This window comes from Chroicocephalus ridibundus, chromosome 9, assembly GCF_963924245.1.
Source record: "Chroicocephalus ridibundus chromosome 9, bChrRid1.1, whole genome shotgun sequence".
In the NCBI taxonomy this organism is placed as follows: domain Eukaryota; kingdom Metazoa; phylum Chordata; class Aves; order Charadriiformes; family Laridae; genus Chroicocephalus; species Chroicocephalus ridibundus.
Genome location: NC_086292.1, coordinates 20,423,705 through 20,445,155, shown reverse-complemented (window position 1 = coordinate 20,445,155; position 21,451 = coordinate 20,423,705). Strand labels below are relative to the sequence as shown.

General features: G+C 43.6%; 1 protein-coding gene across 3 annotated transcripts; it reads right to left on the bottom strand.

Annotated features, from left to right (window-relative positions):
• Window positions 1–59: 59 nt before the first annotated feature.
• MCF2 (MCF.2 cell line derived transforming sequence) lies at window positions 60–21,106 on the bottom strand. Of its 3 annotated transcripts, XM_063346764.1 has the most exons (11): window positions 20,900–21,106; window positions 14,201–14,428; window positions 13,189–13,410; window positions 9,543–9,635; window positions 8,494–8,572; window positions 7,890–7,953; window positions 7,310–7,416; window positions 7,115–7,227; window positions 6,644–6,756; window positions 5,181–5,281; window positions 60–2,991 (listed from the first exon to the last, which is right to left on the bottom strand). In XM_063346764.1, exons 4-11 carry the CDS (start codon window positions 9,633–9,635, stop codon window positions 2,945–2,947), a joined length of 717 nt encoding a protein of 238 aa, XP_063202834.1. In that variant the 5' UTR covers window positions 13,189–13,410; window positions 14,201–14,428; window positions 20,900–21,106; the 3' UTR covers window positions 60–2,944. The 3 variants fall into 3 exon arrangements, with proteins under 3 accessions (XP_063202834.1, XP_063202833.1, XP_063202835.1); XM_063346763.1 differs by lacking the exons at window positions 13,189–13,410; window positions 14,201–14,428; window positions 20,900–21,106 and adding an exon at window positions 10,961–11,900; XM_063346765.1 differs by lacking the exons at window positions 14,201–14,428; window positions 20,900–21,106 and having other exon boundaries at window positions 2,958–3,049.
• Between the last annotated feature and the right edge of the window lie 345 nt (window positions 21,107–21,451).

Sequence of the window (21,451 nt, the reverse complement as noted above, 5' to 3'; positions counted from 1 at the left end):
CACATTAGACACCAGCCCGACACGCTTCCTGTGCAGCAAAATATAACCTGATTTACAGGAGGGTGAGAATGAATTTCTGTCTGACACAAGCCCTTCAAAAAGTCAGAGTTAAATTTCTTATCGAAAAAACTAGCCAAATAGATCATTCCAATGACTCTAATTTATTTCTTTTTATTATGTTTCCATTGCACTTGATCACCTGGGGAAAGGCTGTGCTGGGCAGATGTGTTGTGTGGGGCTGTCTCCAGTGGGTTTAATTCTGTTCCCAACTTCAAGGGAAGGGAATAATCCCAGGAGAGGGGAGCTTTACCTCTGATCCGTGCTGGCTTGTCGTGCGTCTCCTTCCGTGGCAAACTCCAGGTGTGCAGAGGGGACCAGCGTGGCCTCGGGGAACTGCCCCCCGTGATGGGCAGAAGCTCTACCGCACCACAGGCACCGCGCACAGGACCACGGCACGTCCCCAGAGGCAGAGCCCCACTGAGGGGGGGTCTCCTCCCTCCCACCCAGTGAGATGTGCCCCCCCAGCCACCTCTCCCCCCGACACCACCTGCCAAAGGGCTGTTGATGCCCACACGGCCCCCGTGGTCCCCAGCCCGGAGGTCCCTGCTGCACTGGGATGCAGGAGAGGCTGGTGATGGAGACACCCCGAGCCAGGGCCGGGTTTTCAATAGCCGCTATTGCAGACATAAGTATGAGCATTAAGGTGCCTCTCCCAATTTTACTGCTGCTCCATCCAGCGAGAAGCTAATCGGATCATCTGCCACTGCTCACTTCAAAATCAAAATGCGTGTAAGAAGGTTAGATTTTTTCCAAAGAAGTGAAATAAAACCAACACTGTGAGAATTGTTATTTTTTTTCCTCTAGCATTATAGCAGAGGTGTTCTTTGGACAGAATTGCATATTCCATACGAATTTATTTAACAAGTTTTTAACCTTTAAATATAGATCTAACACTTTTTTTATACAGGTACATATACAATATAGTTAATTTAAACTTGCAGTCAGAGAAAATTCTCTACTGTAATTTATCCATATACATGAAGAGCCTAGTTCAACAGCATACTTAAGGTAACATACCATGTCGTGTGCAAAGCTTCAAATGTTAAAAATCTCAGGCTGTACGTTCAGATTTGCAGAACTTATCAACCTCATAAACTAAGAAAAGCTTAGATTTAAAACCATGGAAGACAGAAAAAAAGATTAAAACCATTAAATATGCAATGTGTGCGTGTTTGAGACAGATATTTACAGTTGTACCTCAAAATGTGTATTGTTACCACAAGAATTGTTACCGCTATAAATAGCCCCGACAGGAACTTAAGAGGCTCCTACTTTGCCACCTAGCAAGTGCACCGTGTCCGATTTTGAAGTAGATGGAAATAACCTTCAGTGACTTAAAACCTCTCTGCTGTGGTTGCCAGTGGCTGAAGGGGTGGCCTCAAGGGTTGTCCTCAAGAGAGGACAATCCCCACTGCTCTGGCCAGCAGGAGCAGGGGACACCTGAGCTCGCTCCTTTGGGCACAACCAGCAGGAGAAACCTTTGCTCGGCTTTATATATTGCACGAAAAGCACACACAGGGGACGCCCGTAAGGCTTGCAGGAGATCATTTGGCAAGTGGGGTGTTAAAATGAACTGGGAGGGTCTGGCGTGTGGAACAGGACCAGGGTCCTCCTTAAACCACGCAGGTGCGTGCTCCTGCCCCGGCACAGAGCATCCTTCCGCCCTGCTCCGCGCGCTCCTCGCCTTTGGGCTCAAGTCACCCTCTGCCTGCAGCTCTTTTTTTGCTGTTTAAAAGAACTTGAAAGTTGTAGCAGTATTTCTTTTATATATGTAACATGTAAAGGCATTGACCACTGCTTCCATTGGGTTGTTTGAATCCTGTTTTTTATGCAGGCCCATCTATTTCATGCTCCCTCTAAAAGAAATCACTCATGCAACCTCCACGCAGCGAGTGGAAATGGGAAATGTGCCCTTCTCTCTCCCCAGATTTAAAGGTCAGGTGGGGGAAAAAAAAAAAAAAGCTTTAGCCCCATTTCATGAAAATCTGTGAGTGAACAACCTGCTTCCTTTCGCTTGCATCTGTTCACAGTGCTGCTGAGAGAAAAGATTGGGACGCTGCTGCCCTCACCTTCCCCAAGGCACCGGTCCTCGTTAATGCCTATAATTGACCAGGCAACGCCCAACCGCTTTCACGGCAGCTGAAACTACCCACACACAGGTGGGTCTCAGCAGGAGCTATATTTGGGATACTGCTTTTTCTGAGTGGAGTTCACTCCAAACCTTTTCCAATTTTGACTTCCGCGCGTTATCCACCTGCGATGCAAAACTATTTCTACAGCACCCACCTAAGAAAATCCCCCATGTATTTGCACGGGAGACAGAATAAATCTATTCGGAAGAAAGCAGCAAGGGCTAATCTCAGAAATCACAGCTAGAAGCACACCAGAGGGAAAACTGGTTTTCAAACTGCCCCCCAAGCCAGCCTTCTTCCTTCCAGACAGCCTCCTGCCTTATACCCAGGCCAACATTTATAAAATGTTTAATAAGGTTTTCCTCCCTCACCACATTTGCAAAAGACCAAAATACTTTTGGACCAAAATACTTGCTTTATCAACATTTACATGGCATTGCCAGTAGTAACCATTCAACTATAAGCAAAACTACCCATGCAGCCACGTGAGGAAAGGGAAAAACAATCATCTGTGGGTTCGTTTGAGTGTTGGGTGTCTGGCTTTGAACATGGGTTCTCCCTTAGGAACCAGGCAGAGGATGGTGGATTTGCCAGGCTGGCAATGGTAGGGGAGCGGGGCACCGAGCAAATACACATCTGATAACTTCAACTGGGCAGCAAAAAGTTCCCGGTAACTTCATTATGATTCATACTGGCTCATCGCTGGAATAATTACCAGGAGGGGAGAGGAACAGCTCGGAAGGGTGCAGGTATCAGCCATCCTGTATCGGGAGGTTCTCGTTAGGGCCACAGTATAAGTCTGAGAAAAAACATTCAGGTAAGGGAACCGTTTCATCTATCCAGCTAAAGGCTTTGCACTGAAAAAGAAAAAAAACCAAAAACAACCAAACACAAAAACAACCCCAAACCCAAGATTTGTACGAATTCTGGTTATGGAATGATGTGATTAGAGATATATTTTTATTTATCGTGGGGACCTGTAGCCAAGCAATAACGGCAGCACTAACCCCTGCAAAGGGCCAGCGCTGCCTCTGCCCCGGCTCTGAAGCGACTCCAACGCGCTCCAAGCTCTTGGGGACCGACCCGTTCATCAAGCTTACCCTGCTTACCCGAAAAACAGCATTTCGGCACAAGCAGATAATAATATGTGAGGGTTTCAGTGCTCCCTCCTGCCTCTACTTTGCTTGGCTGCCTAATTCTCCCTCTCCTGAACTGGAGCAAGAGCTCCACCTTCTGCAGAAGCAGGAGAGAGCCCAACCTGAGCACTCAGTGCTACAAAGACACCTGCAGTATAAAATGATCCGTCCGCAGAGGAAAGGGAATTGCTAAATGCAGAGGTACTGTTTGAAAAATCAGTTTTCAGAGTGCAAGTACATTCTGGCTATAAGGAGACGGCCCCGAAAAGCTCTAGGAATAGCTCTAGGAAACAGCAAGACGACATCCTACATCACCCTACAATATGGCCTGGAGCGCATGTAAAATTAGAATCGTGCCTAGAGCCTGCATATAGGATGTGATCAGCAACGGCCAGAGAGAACAAGGTTAATGTTAACAGGGAAAACAGAGCCCCGGTGCTACGACTAGACCCGGACAACACGACTGCAAAGCACCGGGGCAGCGGTGTGAGGCTTTCAGGAGGAGCTTTTTGTGGTCTTGCTTTGTGAAATCCTCTTTGAGTCTGCACCCAGCAACTCCGCAAACCAGCCTGGAGCTGCGAGTCTCCGGGCTTTGGGGGATATGACCACCGACAAAGCAAACCGCCGTTCAAAGTTTGCCGGCATCCTATTTTCAGGATGCGTTTATGGAGGGAGAAAGCTCCCCCATGGTCCAGGACCCAGGGAGATGTGATAACCAGATTTCCCCAAAAAAACCAACGCGGTGCTCCAGGGTGGGAGCAGGGCCAGGGGAACCTCAGCTCTGCGCCAGCGCACCCCCAGCTGCCCCTGCGGAAAGGCAGGGAACCTCCAACCTGTGAAATCTGACTGCCCTGCAAGACAGGGGATGGAAAAATACCTTCCTGTGCAGGAAGGACTGCACGGAAAAATACTGCAAAACCATCAAGAGCTGACTGGAATTTTAAGCCTTTCAGAAGGCTTCCTTCGTATTCATCAAAACAAAAGATTTTGACAAAAAGGAAGTATTTTAAAAAAAAAAATCTGTTCGCAAAATTTGTTTCATAACTGGTGTATTCTCTCTTTTTTTTTTTTTTTTTTTTTTGAAATGGACTACATCTACGTGGCTTCCCTGAGCAGCTCCCATCGCAAACCCTGGTCTCCCGTTTCCAGCGGACGGCGCGGCGATGAGGCAGGCCATGGAGCGGGGATGCTGCGTACAAAGCAAGGGCGACAGGCTGCTCTTAAGGCACCTTCTTGTGTTAATGCTCCCCCATCTAGTTCTATGTACACTTACAGCTAGAAAATGAGAAATACTATTTTCGAGACTAGACACCTTCTGCTGAAACCTGGTGACTTGTTTATAAACTTTATCCTGACGCTGGATTAACGAGCGGGCAGCAAAGAGGGCAAGAGAGATGCAGGAATGGAGTATTGCCTTTAGAGTGCCGGGGGTCGGGCCGCGACGCCTTTTGCGGCAGGAGGAGATTTTTGCTTAGGGACCTCCTGCTCAGACGGGGTTTGAGCTACAGCAGCGCGGAGGCAAAGCAGTCCCGGCAATCCCTGATCAGACTCCGTCTCTTCTGCCCCACCTTCCACCCACTGCTCTTGCAAAGAAATCTACGTTTTTAAATGCCTAGTTTTAATTTACTAGCGCCTGAAGTCACAGAAACATCTTAAGGTGTTAACAAACAAACAAAAAGGCTTAATTTACTACTTTTGCAGGCTTTTTGGAGTAGCTGCTTTCTGTTGTTTTGTTGGTTTTTTTCCTGCAGAGGCATATGCAGCCAGATTTAGTACATCAAGTGTAACGCAAATGGCTTAAAAGACCCGACTGGAGTTATGAAATATTTCTGCCAGGCGTGCTATATGATACCTGCGACTTTGGCATTCCGAAACCTGCAGTTGCCCACTACTATCTGCAGACTGTGGACGGGAATCCAGCCTTCTTTTCTTCTGTTTAGGTTTTTCACCAACCTTGGAACAACAACAGTATTAGTAAAAGAAACAAACCGACACGGGAGCAGTTTGACACGGGCACGTTCTGCACAACTGCTGCTGCAACCAACAGTTTGTTCAAACTGGGGAAGCGTTTTAACAGGAGCTGGGCATTCATTTAAAGTATTCTTCCCACCTATATTGAGGAATCTAATTAAAAAGCCTACCTTGGGAGCACAGCTCTCATCAATGGAGAGTTATCATGCCTGAGACTTGTACTGATCTCCAGAGGGGCCAGTTTCCCTCCACTGACCATGGATGGGAAGGGCAATTACGTTCCTCAATCCTGTTCCTAAGCTAGACTGGTAGGATGGATTTAGGCAGGGTACTATAAGCAAATTCAACGCAGGATGTAGGCAGCTGGAAATACTCATGCTCAGAAATGACCTTTCTCTGTCTCACTCATGCAGGGAAATCTGCACTAACAAAAAAAATAAAAAAATAAAAAGAGCTCGGTGTGCGAAATCTTGGCCGAAGTGGCTGCGAGAGGTGTGGAGCGCTCAGCAAAACTGCGATGCTTTCCATCTTGCTTTTGATAACAGGCTGGATTTCCCTTGAAATGCCAGGGCTGAAGATGTCGGCCAGCAATCCCCCACGGAGCACTTATTTCTCTGCATTTCGGGGCCGGTGCCTGCACAAATCTGATCCAGGTTCCTGCCAGCATCACCCTCCCCACAGCCCCACCAAGGCTTTAGCCTGCTGGGACCCTGGGCGGACTGATGAGAAGCTAGTCAGAAATCAACATGGAAAGGAAAGACAGCCAGAAATCTCTGCCAAATTGTTGCCAAAAAAAAAAAAAAAAAAAAAAAATTCAGAAGAGGGCACACTGCCCTCTGAGAGGACGAGACTCAACAGGCAGGAGGCTGGGTACAGTGAATTCCCAGGCAATGGGAGAGAACCAGCCGTGAAGCGTTATCTTCTGAGCCACAGCTTCAAATACAACACAAAGCTGGAGCACAGCCATTAACCAGTTAACACTCGTTTGAGGGAGGAAAATGTCTCACAATTACTTAATATTGCTATTAACAAGCCCAGAGGAGCAAAGCCAGCAGCTGAGCTGGGGCAGGCAAAGAGCTTTCACCTGAAGCATCATCTGAAGCAGGAAGAGCATGGCAAGAGGGATGGCGAGGATGCTGATAAAACAGCTCGCCCACAGCAAGGGAAGTCCTGACATGTTTCCCCAGGACAAGCCAGTGCATATGGCCTCCAGTCTTGGCAAGAGAATGAATTCTCCAGCTTTCTGGAACAGTCTAAAACTTAATCAGAAGCTGCAAGAGAGGTTGCACGGGGACTGCCTTGCAGACTCTGAGAGATAAGGCAAAGTAATCCTAAAATACCTACCACTGTCCCTCACCATCTTCATGCAAAAGCTGAATTTCATCCCCGTTTTTCACCAGCAGGTCTTCTGATCCTCTCCTCTTGCAGTCCGCAAGGGCTTTATATTTTCCTGGAGACTGTGGTAGTAAGAAAAAATGATCTTGTTTAGCTACATTTCCTGTCACGCAGGGAAGGTGACCCTATCAGCTATGTTAATTAAAATTATTTCAGGAAACTGTGTCCCCAAAATTGAAATATGGAAAATCTGTGAGACACGGACAAGATACATCCATTGTAGAATCATAGAATTGCCCAGGTTGGAAGGGACCTTTCAGATCATCTAGTCCAACCATCAACCTAACTCTGCCACAACCCATGACTAAACTATATCTCTAAGCACTATGTCTACCCGTCTTTTAAAAACCTCAAAACAAAGTGAGATGACCAAAATCAGCAGCACCCCCAGCTCTGGGACCATTGCATCTCCGTACTAACCAGCTGGTTCCCGTCCTCCTCTTCCGTGTCCGAGCAGTTGGAGAGGTACTGGTTACCCGAACACTCCTCCAGCCCCTCCCAGATCTCCAGGGACTGTGACATTCCCGGCCAGCCTGCAAAGAGAGCGTGCAGCTCAGGGTGGGGGTACCCCAGCACCCACAGAGCCCGCCCCGGGGGAAGGGGAAGGGTCCCTACTTCTGGGGGGCTTGTTCTGGGGGGACGGGAGCCCACTGTCCAGCATCACCGGGCTGGTGCGCTCCGAGTCGTTCTCTTCTGAGCTTATGGAGGCTCTCTGCTGCTTTCTGAGTGATAAAAAAAAAAAGTTAATCTTAGTTTTACTTTATGAACAAATGCAAACTCCATAAGGTCTTGTAAAACAGGGTCAGAAATAATAATGGTACTTTTGGATGTATGTTTATATAAAAGTAAAGGACTTCAGTGCCCAGTTCCAATTTTTTTCAGAGGAGAAATAAAATTTCTACAGTATTTCTTCCCCTTAACCTGAGCACTGTCTTTCATCTTTGTCTCCATCTGCAGAGGAGCTGCAGCTCAGGCTGTGCTGCTGGGAAGCGCTGGAGGCTGCTCTTACAGACCCCGTCCCCAAACCTCTGCCACCGAAGGACGGACGGCAGCATGTCCCTCCTGCCACCCACCCGGGGGTCCCGGACAGAAACGGAGCTGGGGGAAATACACAGAGGCACGATACAGCACGGCCCGAAGGTGCCCAGCGATGGGAGGTACCGGAGGAGCCCCCGGTCTGGATCCCGGCACTCACCCATCGCTCAGCTGGGAGGAGAGCGGGAGCTGGTCCGTGCACGAGCCGGGCTGCTGCTTCTCCACTGCGGGGACGCCAAACACCAGCATAAATCCCATTTTTTATTAGCAACCGTCACACTTGAAGCATTACTTAAAGAGTCAGACGTCTTGTACAACCCTAAAGATTTCTGGTTAGAGAAAACCAGACCTAGGGACTCTTGCAAAGCACAGACTTAGTTATGATGAAGACGGTACGCTAGCACAAATCCAATAGCCAGCATGCCACTGTGGACTCTAATATGCTTAAGACTAGGCATCTGCTATGTATTCTGTTGAATTAAGCCCATGATAACAAATGTGAAGTAAACCCCAAATAATGACCAAAAAAAAAATATATATATATATACTTCAGTAATTCATTTTCACATAGGCACATGGCCTTTACTGCTCTGAGTTACATTATGTCCCGGCAATGTAAGGCCTCACTCCAGTATTTTGCTACCAGGCTGCTTCTGAAAAAAGCAACGTTCTGGTGAGAAGGGGTGGATCTGAAGATTAGCAATGTGAAAATAGGAAAGGTGCTGCTGCAGAGTCAATGCCACAGAGAAACTGGTCCAATATACCTTTTATAAGCTCCTGCTGCTTGAACAAGATTTTCCTTATTTCATTTAGCCATGCCATCTTCAGATCTACTGTTTGGGCCTGGAAGAAGAGAAAAGTGTCTGAATTTTGAATTAAGAATCACCCATTATAATGTATGAATAAAACCTTACTTTTCCATGCTGTAATTAACCTGAAATCCCCTTTTATCCAAAGCCACCACTAAATTTTAAACATTCTTCAGCTTTTAAAATTGATGATCCCCACTACATCCAGGCAAAACACAGTGGAATTTGTGGAGCCATCACTACAATGCGAGGAGTGTGGGCAAAAGCGCACATGTGTTTGCTTCTTATCTCTTTAACAAAATAGCTAAAGGGCCAAATCTGCATTTTGTATATATGTGCACTTGACTACATACATCTGCTTTGTGAATTTAAGTTCACAAACAGAAAAAAAGCTGGGCAGAGGACCTATTAAAAAAAACCAAACAATATTTTCACAACGGGTTTTCCTGTGAACACCCCAATAGGCAAACATTTCACCTCCACAAATTTCTATTCAAAATGCTAGAAGAGGGGGGAAAAAAAATAATCAGGAAGGAATCAGGTCAATCAGGCTACTATTTTGCAGATGAGTCGAAAGACTGCTGGAAATAGCAGCACAGAGGCTGAGCCTTTGCTCCGGGAGCAGTTCTGACATCTAATTGCAGAGGAGCACACATGGCCTGTGTCCATTAAAGCATGATGCCCATTTCCCAGCTCAATTCATACAAGCTATTAAGCACAGTAAAGTCTTTTTTTGTCCAGTTCCAGGTCTATTGGAGGGTTCATCTGGAATAAAAGGCTCTGGTTCCAAGGGGCAATTCTGTCTCCACTTTAAGATGACTTTTACAGTCCTGGACTAGCCACCAAGGACCAGCCGCTGGGACAACTATGGGAATGCTGTCTTGGGAAAACAGGAATTGAAAATGCAAGTTAAATATCTGATAATCCCATAAAGATCAAGGGGAGGCATTTCCCTAACGCTGTTATGAGGATGTACAAATATCCAGGCTTTTGAAGCGACAAACCTGCACGACATAGACCTCTTCTCGCCCACTATACCAGATTTCAAATTTCTGATGATCTCCTTTCACATTCTCAGTTATTCCAACCACGTTCATCTGCAAATCCAAAAGAACCAAAAAGTTAACCATACCACAAATCTCTCCCTCTTCCCTACGATTCCAGACATTTTGCAGCATGTTAAACAAACCTGTTCTCACCCAATTTAACATATTTCGTCAACTTTAATTTCAGTTGCAAGTGAAAGTCATTATCTAACTTATCCCCCCTGACTTTCCACCAGCTTGTTGTATTTGCAACAGCTTTCCGAAACTAATCGATGGGGACTTTTCATTCGGGAATCAGTGGAACTAACTGAAAAGTCATCTCATACCTCTTCCAGCATGAAGTTTCCCAGATGAGGCACACGAAGCATTATAAATGCATGGCACGTTATTTTTCTACATACATTATTTCTGCCATATGATTCTTTATTTACTCGCTGGATGCCGTGTTTCATTCTTTCAGTGATCTTTAAAACCCCTTTGTGAAGCCCTCAGCTCCTTTAGGAATTTCAGTTCAACGTCTTTTGGTCCCTGCCTATCCCTGTAGTTGAGACATCATCCCAAGGTTCCCAACAGAAGGGTTAATTTTTTGATGTACAGCCTGAGCTGCCACAAACCTGGCTTTTAGGAAGGACGCAGATTTCAAGCTAGATGTGGCCGGATGCTGCTGTACCCCTTATCACAGCCCACTTTTGATAAGGTGGATGGAAATGCCAAAGGCACAAATCATTCAGGATCTGCACACCATGACCCAACTGAATGAGAAGCTCCAACTATGGTTGGAGTCCAAGAAAGTCTTCATCAACAGGAGACTTCTGTCCCACCTGCCGAACACGTCGGAGAGCTGAAAAGTGCTTTAATACCCGATATCGCATAAAACATCTTCTCATTTGAAGCACAGTTTGCTAGGAATTTATTGCTGATTAATGCATGGTCCAAAATAGCTAAAGTATCCCACTTACACGTTTTGAAACAGATCTAATAATAATGGTTATATATATATATATAATATATATATATAAAATAATAATAATCATCTACCATATATATATATATAATAATAATAATCATCTACCATAAATTATTCACACGGACCGCATTAGATAAATCAGCATAAATACAAATAAAGCCCTAGAAAGAGCATCTGTTTAACACTGCTGTCCCTCTTTAATACGTGCATCCTCAGAGCTCTTGGTCTGAGAAACTAATGAGGAGGATTTACAGACTGGGTCACCTGGGCAAACTTTCTGTTCCTCGTTATGTTTTCAAACGTCAGCGCCCATTTTCAGTGACCACCAACAGCCTCAGGAAATAGAAAACAAGTTGCTAATTAGCTTTCGTCATTTCTTCCCTGGCATAAGCAGCAGAGCTCTTCTGACCTTTGGAGAAAGCGTTTGCCTCCAGATGCGGAAAGGCGCCGCGCTGAAGAGCGGTCAGTATTTCCCAGTCTCTCTTTGCCTGGCATCCCTCTCTCAACCACTCCGGTACAGCCACGTTTGACAAAAGTCGAGAGACCTGCGCTGAGCACAACTGGGCTTGTAAGAAGGTGATCAAAGCCAGTGACCACTGGCAGTTCTACACACATCCACTGGTATTCAAAAAACACACCGGTTAAAGTCTGCAGCATCATCCTGAACATTTTGGAAAATTCTCTCCTGTGCAGTATAGTGCCGTGATGCCCTCAAAAGCTGGATCAGGCTCCATCCTGATGTTACGAACACTTAAAAAACTTCAAAGTTAAAAAAAATAAATTCATGGAAGATGTTGAAAGGGCACCCCATCCAGTTGCCGCAATTTCCAGTTCTGTGCATCTTGTTTAACGCGGCAAATTATACGGAGGCTCCTACAAAACTGCCCAGGCATCGAGATCTTAGAAATTTTACATGATCTACTATGAGGATGTGAAGAGAAGTGCCAGCAATAGACATATTTAAGGTCTGTCCGTTCACGTTAGCGGATTTTGAGATGGTGTGTCCCCCCCTGGCCAGGATTTACTGTCCCTCAGCCGTTGACTGCAATGCAGACGAGGTGGGCTGGTGGGAAGCTCTGGGATGGCATTCCTCTGCATCGCCTTCCAGGGCGGTACGAGGCAGACTCACCTCCTTGGCGTTGCAGCGAGTTATGAACCTGCATCCTCTACATCGTTGAATCTCAGCTGAAGAGGTATTGACCACTGGCTATTTTACATACTCCGTACGTAAATGTTTGTTTTACAGACGTCCAGTTACACAGCTTCGACCCAACGGCTTGCTTTAATTCCGAATCCCCAGAAAACACCCTTGCGAAGAAAAATAATGTCCTGGTGCTATCATGAATCAAACAAATATCAAGCTCCAGAAACATGATTTTGCCCTCAGGACAGCAATTCTGAGAAGGGATGCGTGCAGATGTAATCCTGCAGCATCCACGGATTCTCTTACCCCAACCTCTCGTGGCAACGCAAACAACTGGAAAACGAGCCCTCTGGAGGCAAAGAAAAATCCTGGCCACATTGCCTGAATTCCTGAGCACAGGATTTTCTCCTCCGAGCAGGCTTTCCCCACACCACCTCTTCAGTTCTTTCAAAAGCACGTATGGCAAAACAAGCGCTACAGGGAAAACAAGCTCTCCAGAAAGAAAGTGATGCTGTTTGGGAAAAACATTTCACATATGGCCTGGGATTTGCTTTTAATACACAATTTGTAACGTGCGCTGGAGCTGAACAGACTTATCTACTATTACATGGCTTTCCGACGACTCGTGGCACCTCTGTCCCCAGACCCCGCTGAGATCAAGGACCTGCAGCATCTACTCCAACTGCCCAGGTTTTTTCCTATTCTAAGATATACCCATATGGGGTTTTTACTTATTAAGAAAAACAAGGCAGAGTACTGAGACAAAACGCTGGTGTTAGAAGCACTCATCACCCACAGAACGCCAGGAGGTCCCTTTTAGAGGAGCAGTTTGGGATTTTTGTTGACCATAGTTAGCATTTATAGGCTTGAGACAGTTGTTTATGTCCCTCATATTTTGCCACAGGCTACTCTCTTCATCTGATAATTGTCCTTTCAGCTGCAGTTAGAGCCTGCCAAAGGAGAAAGGCAATGAGAGAGGAGGAAGAGTTCTCTCCGCATCCCCCTGGCTGAGAGACAGGGCTCGGGAGCAGCCAGGCTCCTCCAGGCTGGGCACCAGACAGAGCCCAGCCCAAGGGACCTCCCTGGGGACCACGGACATGAGGAGACCCCTTGCTCTCCCAGTTGGGCTGGGGAAGGCGTGAAGAGCCTCCCCAGTTTCATGCCCTCGCCCCCGCTGCTGGAAAGGGGACTAGGGGAGGGGGGAAGGCACATTCTCATCCCTGGGACTTGCCCACAACACCATCTCCCCAGCAGATGCCACCACATATGTGACACTGAGTCCACAGGCTCTCCCAGCTGCTGCTTCAGCTATGGGGTTCCTCACAGTTTATTACAACCAACGGCCTTTCAGGGGCATGGCACTTCCATACGGGGCATTACAACCCGTAACAGCAGGAAACAAGCCACCGTGACAGAGGAAATATGCTCTCTGGATCTGCAGAATTACTGATTTACAACATAAAAGGCAATGGCCCCAACTAAAAATTCCTTACTTTCAAAAAATGCTTAAAACTGTAAGATGAGGTTTTGTCATATCCATCTCCATGGTCCTCTCACTTCTTGCGGAAGACCAAGGCTTTCTTGTACAGGAAGAGATGCCTCTGCATTGGCTTGAACCTGGCAAGATCCTTCATTTTTGTCGGACCTTTTCGGTGTCCTGTCCAAACACTGAAAGATCCTTGCATCAACACTTTCCCCAGTTCGCTCAGGTCACCCTGGTGAGAGTATGACAAATAAAAAAGAAGAAAGAAAGAAAGAAAAAGACGTCAATTAAAATGCAAGGGGACTGTCCAAACAACGACGGGCAACGGGGCCAGCCCCGTTCCAAGGCAGGTCACTCTAAGAATAGGTCTTCCTGGAAGGATCAGATATTTTTTGGGAGAGACGGCACGGTGCCAGGAGGGAAGCAGAGGTCTCGGATGCAGGGCTGCGGCTGGCCTATGTGAAGGGATACAAGCCCGTAACTGGAAGAACTGAGAAGACAGGAAAGCTCTCCAGCTCCTGTGGAAGTCCAGGTCAAGGGCTCTGTTTACTTCAGTGGGAGAGGGCAGAGGAGATTTGAGCCTGAACTGAGGTCTCGGAGCATGGACTTCTCAAGGAGGCCAGGACTGGGACCAGCAGCTCAGAAAGCCATCCCCTCACCTTCTCTGAACCTACTGCATACAGCCATTTTCCTACCTCAAAACATACCCCTCAGGTACATTGTGGCTGTACCAAAATAAAGTATTTTTCAACCAACTCGCTAGCCTCACTTTAGTATTAGCCTGCAGGAATGTATTATGTATTGTACAGTTTATTGAGAAATTAAATTAGTGCTAGCTTTGATTGCAGTAATTGCAAAAAGTCACTAGTAGTAGCAGATGCATTATATATACGGCTATAAAAAAAAAAAAGATTTTAAGTGATAATTTTCAACGGGGTAATTTTAAGCTAGGTTGTCTCATCTCAAAAACATCAAAGTGACATGTTTTCACAGTCAAATCTTAATTATTGTGTTTTGCAGACCTGTTGATAAAGCCTACAGGAGTTCTAATTAGCCGTGCTTCTGCATTACTGCTGCTGCTGTATATTCCACTGTTCTCAGCGTGTGCTCTCCTCCTGCAGCTTGCTCGGTCAAGGATGAATACAACCACTGGAATCTTGGCTTCAATCCAAGTTACAAAACCTGAAGAATTCATTTATTGTTTTAATCATCCATTTATTCGTCCTCTCTAATCGTCTGTCTCCACCTTCCTATATTCAGAGAGCAAAAGAAAATCTGAGTTCCTTAGAAACCATAAATCTGCTCTTTTGTAAATGTAATTTTAAATAGTAAAAAACAGTAAAAATGAATAATAGTAATAAAGTAACAATAAAATAAAAAGGAATAAAAAGCAAAAAGCATTTAAAGTAATGATTTTACATGTCCAGACTTAACACGAATAGGGAGAATTCTAATGGGATGTTAAAGCGCTACATTCACCTGTTTTTTGCAATGAATTATCTCCCAAGTAAAAAAGTTTTATTATATAGAAATTTGTATTTTTAATGTCTCTATTTTTATACTAAAGAAGCACTCAGTAGCTTAAGTTTTCTGGATGTCATACATGGAACGAACTTTCCTATTGGTTTTATGATCTTCTGCAGCAAGAGTTAGTGATGGATGCTGGCTGTGCAGAGTCAAAAATTTAACACTCCTATTTAATTCCCCTTCCCCCATTTTCTTCCAGGACCTACGTAATTCACTTCCACAATGTTTTTAGTGTAAAGACAAGATGCCAACTATTTATTTAAACAATAATAGCAATTAAAAAAAAAATAATAAATCACAATGGAAGGCTGGAACTGGAGTAATAAAACACCACCTGTCAGTGACTTATTCTTTTCAACTTGCTAAACAGGAGAGGCAACATTAGTACCTTCAACATAAAATCTACTTTGATGCTAGTTTCGAAAGTAAGTTTAAGTTTATAAGATCGTATTTATAATAAATTTAAATAAATATTAGAGTTTGGATCTAGAAAACACTTCTCAACGAAGCACTAAGCAGAATAATGCTGTAAATCAGAGGGTCATATTCCCAAGCAGATATGCTGCAGTATGCTGAATAAAGGAAGTGAAAGCTAAAGATCTTAAGTTGAATGCAAACATTGCCCTTCTGCCATTCAGTGCCTTACCGTAGCCCAGAGCATAACAGGGATTACAGCGTACTATATAAACTGGAAAAGGCTTAAAGGTTACAGAATCACCAGATGACAAATCCTTGCTGCGTTTAAATCGCCTGAGCTCAGCGGACCTAATGTGCCATCAATGTTATTACTATTAAATGAACTCTTATGAAGCCCTGTAAGTCTTGTTTTCATGGAGATTAAATCACGTGCTGTAAATCACTGTATTTACACATACCAGAGGATGTGATTAACAGTGCCATCTTTCCAACTCGTGCTACCAGAACAGCACACCAGAAAACCAGCCAGAAGTCTTCCTACTTAGCTAACAGTTTTAAGCTTGTGGCATATTTAATTTGAATTAATTAGGATTAATTTGAATCCTAAAAGCCATAAAAGATAAACTGGGTCAGGGATGTCAACAGGTTCTTCTGGCGATTTGGGTTTTTTTTGGGGTTGGGATATTTATGTTTGGTCAGAGTTTTTTTGAAAGTAGTGCTTTATCTGTAATACCACTCCCCGAAATATTCTGCTACAAAACCAAAACGTAAAGACTTTATCTGTTAACCAAGAATTAGTATAACAGAATTCTTCATCCATGGTTGTGTTTCTGCTAGGTTTTTTAACTACTTTTTTTTGGTTTTTTTTCCCCCCCCAAACAAAAAGAGAAATAGGAGTAAAAAAACATATTTCTTCAACAAAAGTATGATATGGAAATTTTCCTTCAAGAAAGAGCTGCAGTTGACACTGGGATCAAAGGTCTCCAAATAACAGTTGTACAAAGTCTGACCTAATTGCTGTTGAAGCCACATGGATTTATGCTTCACCCTAGCCAGCATACACACCCGTACCTTAGCTCTAAGGCAGCTTTGGACATCTAAAACATAGGTATCTTGGAACTTCTGAAATAAATTGACCATCAGGTTGGAGGACAAAGAAGTACGTTCATGACACACAATATGTATCCTGTGACACAGAACACGGCTAAACCCGTGTAACACAGACTCATATTCCAAACATTTCATCACACAACTATGGATACAGAAGTGCCTTAGGGGCAGATGACTCATCTTCTGATCATATTTTGTCTTGGAATTAGGCACTTCACTCTCCAGACATACCTTAACATAAAAGCAGTTTACTGAGGAAAGCTTTCTAAAGCCCAATGATTTAACCGACTGGAAACACACCGAGCTGACAAAAGCCGGCAACTCATTTTGAGAAACTTGCAGAGTTTTTTTAGATAATTTTTGCACTATGCAATCACAATTTAAGACATTTCTAACTACAGTAATACAGGGTATCTGAGACTGAGATCTACCCTACTCTATCCTGAAACAGCTGCTGGGCATTAAATTATCATATTTTCCCTAATGCTAGAGGGAGAAAAGCCAGTAAAGGCAACAGGTGATGTGAATAGGGGAATCACATTAGGCAAGAAGCTGAAAGACTGTATCGAGCAGAATACTGTTTAACCTCACAGCTTACCTTACATCACAGCCGCTACAGAGATGCGGAGTGAGTACATCACTTACTGTCACGAGGAACAACACCACGACCACTCCAAATTATTAATACGCTCAAATTGCTAATTACCAAAAAGCATTAGAAAAATTACAGCCTTCAAGTACATAAAAAGTGGCTTTCCACCAAGCTCAGAAAAAAAATATCACTATACTAAATTGTCCGCCTCTCCTGCTATGTTACTTGTACACACAGTAGCAGTGATTTATAGTCCAGCTGCGTGACAGACAACTGTGTCTTTATGTAAACTCTCTAGGACACCTTTTTCATAAAAGTGAAGAATGATTTAGCTGCATGAGTTCCATTAACATTAATGGCTGCCACTTGGCTAAATCCCAGTGCCCCACTCTAAAATTTTATCTCTCTGAGTAATTAGAAATAATTTTCTCTGAAGTGACTTCCTTTCTAAGTGGTCGTGTGAAGAGAGAGCAGAAAAAAATATTGCAGTGCCAGTCCACCATGACACGGGTGACACAGCTCTTAGAGAACACCCAAGAAATTATTTCCCATGATTCTAGACATTTCTCTCTTGCTTTCCTAACTTCTTACTTCCTTCCTCCAAGGTATTTTGATTGCTGAAAACAGATTTCATGTTCTTTTTTCTTTCACAAAAAGTACAAAATAATAATGATTTTAAGCTTTCCTCTCTTAACAATTCAGCCACAGAAATCACGTATTTAAGATACGTGCTTCTATTACTTTGGGCCTGCTCCATCCCGTCGATCATATCCTACGCAATGAGCTAACAGCTCGTAAACACACCCCTTCCCTTAGGCAACTGGTTGTTTTAATCTTTCAGAGCAACTCCTGCAGTCAGATTTTCTCACCAGGCCTGAAAGATTCTTCTACGTCTGCTTCTCTGAGTCATCTTCAACAACTTGGTTCCCCGCTATTACGACCATGACACACCACCTCATGAAACATTCATCTTGTGCATACACTCACACATATGTGTAAAATGAAGAATGACAAAAAAATGACTTATCCACATAGAAGAAGTCTGTATAGGCCAAAAAAACCTTTCAGAAAAGATTCAAATAATCTGCCATGAAGAGATGGACAGTGAAGTGGATCGAGAACAATCCTCAGAGGGTTGTGATCAGCAGCACAGAGTCCAGTTGGAGGCCTGTAACTAGCGGTGTTCCCCAGGGGTCGTTACTGGGTCTGGTCCTGTTCAACAGATTCATCAACGACCTGGCTGAGAGGACAGAGTGCACCCTCAGCACGTTTGCTGATGACACAAAGCTGGGAGGGGTGGCTGACACAGCAGAAGGCAGTGACGCCATTCAGCGAGGTCAGGACATGATAGTGTTGGGCAGAGAGGAAGCTAATGAAGTTCAACAAGGGCAAGTGTAGGGTCCTGCACCTCGGGGAGGAATAACCCCACGCACCAGTACAGATTAAAAAAAACTATCAACTTAATAGCATATTAAAAACGTTTTACCATTATAAGCCACAACTGTGAATTACTCTGTGCCAAGAAACTCATCAGTCTGGTAAGCACCTCTGATAAAAGCTCTGCACAAGTGTAAAACAATTTGTGCCACAGCCATAATTAAAGCATCTGAGAAAATACTTGATTGCCAGGAACACCAACCTACTCTGACTTCCTTTTTTGTTTGTTCTCTTTTATATTCTTTAGCAATTATATACCTTTTTTTCTTTTAAAAAAAATGCAGTGCCAATGGCTGAGAGAACATCAATTTGTTCAGTCAAAACCCACCTACTGTGCACGGTGGGTGTCCTTCCATTTGGCAGATACGTGCCTTGCATTAAAAATAAATGCAATGCCACTGCCTACTGAACGGCTGAAACCCAACATTCACAGGTACTTACACAGCAGCTCAAAAGAACAATGGCTTTATACTGTATTGGTAAAATGCAAAAACGTGTTATCCATCTTGCTATCTGTTGATATTTGATTACTACACCATAAATAACCAAAATGGCAATGCAACACAGTTTTAATTAAGAACTGTGCGACATGTAGATACAGGTAACTAATCCCCATGAAGCCCTCCAACATGAGTTAGAGAAGTATAAGATCCCTTACACAACTTTTTTTCCAGGTAAAACAAGAAGAGAATAATTAACAGTCTGCCATTATAAAAAAAATGATCAGCTCAATTTAAACAGGTACAGCATGAGTCACAAGTCAGATTTAAGACAGAATGAAAAGGTGACAAAATACAGGAAAGGCTCAGAAACAACAACAACAAAAAGCAGGATACTTTAGAGGTGCTGACAGTGACTCTGGGCACACGTGTTCAATAGAACGGACCAGTTCCATTGGAAGGGATCTACAACGATCACCTAGCGCGACTGCCTGACCACTTCAGGGCTGACCTGTTCAGAACAACATTCATACTACCACTGCCGAAAGGAGAAGGAAAGGACAGACTACAAAAAAATAATGCTTACATCCAGGCAGATATTTATCAATATGCCTGTCAATTGAGAAATATTTATCTAGGAAGAACTGGACATTAACAACATCAGTGAAAGACAGCTGAAGTTGACTGCCTCATCTCACTTCTCCTGAAACTTGTTTTGCCCAGTGAAGCCATACAGGAGTAACAGACAACCATGACAGAGGCTAAGTTGGATTCACTCCCATACGCAGTAGGACTGAAGGAGACAACACCAAGGTTTCACTATCACTTTGGTGCCTACTAGGCTGTTGACATTTTGATTTCCACAAGAATGGAAGTATAGATACTTTCCTTAAGGTTTCTTTTGCTTAATAGACAGAAGAAACTTCAACGCTATCCAAGACACAAAACTAGTAGACTGTGAAAACAACATCACACTCACAGTAACACATCACCTTTTTAATTATTGGTTCTTTTATTTGCGAATGGATTTTGGACTTTCTTTTCCTTCTCAGTTCAGTACATCTTTAGTTCCAGTTTTTATCTTCCCTTGCAGCCTTCCCCTCTTCTCCCTGTCAGCTTCCGTTGCTTTTACTGTTAAATTGACCTTATTCCTGAAACCTTTCATCCTTTTCTCTTGTCATTTTGTACCATTTTTATTCTTAAATCCATATTATTACTTCAGACTTTTTTTAAAAATCCTTTGCAGTTTTTATCTTTCTTATGTTTAATCTCTTTTATCTCTGTATCTGTCAATCTTTCAAAGATCTGCACTAGACGTAGGCTTCTCTTACGTCTTTATCCATCAAGTTGCTCCCGAGTTCATTAAGTAGGAAACTTGCAAATAGACAAGTTTTACTGCTGTCTAAACAGGAGCATTATATTCTCACTTAAAATGATCTTTATTAAAATTGCCTGAAAAGGTCTTAATTCTAGTTATTAGTTTGCATTTGTTTAGCCTTGGCTGAAAGTAAAAATAAAACTACCTTGAAACAGTCATGAAGTAAACTTTTCATCCAAGACTACTACCAATATACCTAATACCCAAACACCAAAACTTTCATCACCCACCATCCTTGGTAGGAATACCAGTTGTGACAGGTTTTGTTACATTTATTTGGAAACTGTGCAAAATCATGAGGATTTTTTCAGTAGCTGTTCAATAAGCAAATTTTTCTTGCTGATCAGGAAAAGAAGAAAAAAGGTTGAAGGTAGATTTACTGACGGAAGACTACAGAAGTTGTGGATTACACCTACACTAGCTCACTTTGTAGTTTGCATCTTCACATTACACGACAGAATCACTTGGGAAACCAGCACATAAACACATTTTTAGTTCAAAGCAAGTTCATGCAAGTAGCCATGAATATGTTTTAAAGTTAACCATCTGAGAAGAGTCGTAAAGCTCACACAGACTACTCGCAGCACGGCAGGCATTGCTCATTGACAGCTAGATTCCCATGAAGTATGAGTTCAGTTCCATAACGAGAGAGGACTCATCGTGCTGCTCACAACCAGGGTCAATCCATACCTCAAACTGAGTTTCAAAACTCATGCCAACTTTAATAGCTTCAGGATTTACTTGTAGATGTCAAACTCTGTGCAAGTAGCTCTTGCGAAGTAAAAGAAAAAAATTTTATTACATAAAAGGCGTCCCTTACCATATCTGTGTCCTGGAGTTGCACAGTAAATTAGAGTTTCTGCAACTCTGTATCACCAGCTGTAAAAGTATTAGGTACATTATCATACTGTCCATTCATCAGGGTTAAATAACTCGTTTTTGACAAGCAAGGAAAATAGCACTCATTTTTCATTACCATTAGGTGAAATACGAGCAAATAAGACTGTCTAGGCAGGTTAGTCTCATGATCATTTCTCAACACAGTTTGCAATGAAATCAAGTTAAAAATAGTCCAATTTTGGCACTGCAAAAGTAGAGAGAACGTGCCAATCTTAAGGAAGTCTCCTTTACTGTGCACTACTGCTGCCTGTAAAACTCAGCAGTAGTTTGTTTTAAATCTGTTGCTTCAAAATGATGTGGTATGATAATAATAGGTAAATAACTCGGGATTCTGTATTGCACACTGCCCCTCTGGGGGCAGTAATATCACTTGTTATTCTCTGTAGATTTACAAGTTGATGCCTCCGTTAAAACAAATTATTTATTTTAAAACAAAAACACAAAAAAAGGCAGCAGTTCTACCTGCAAGCAG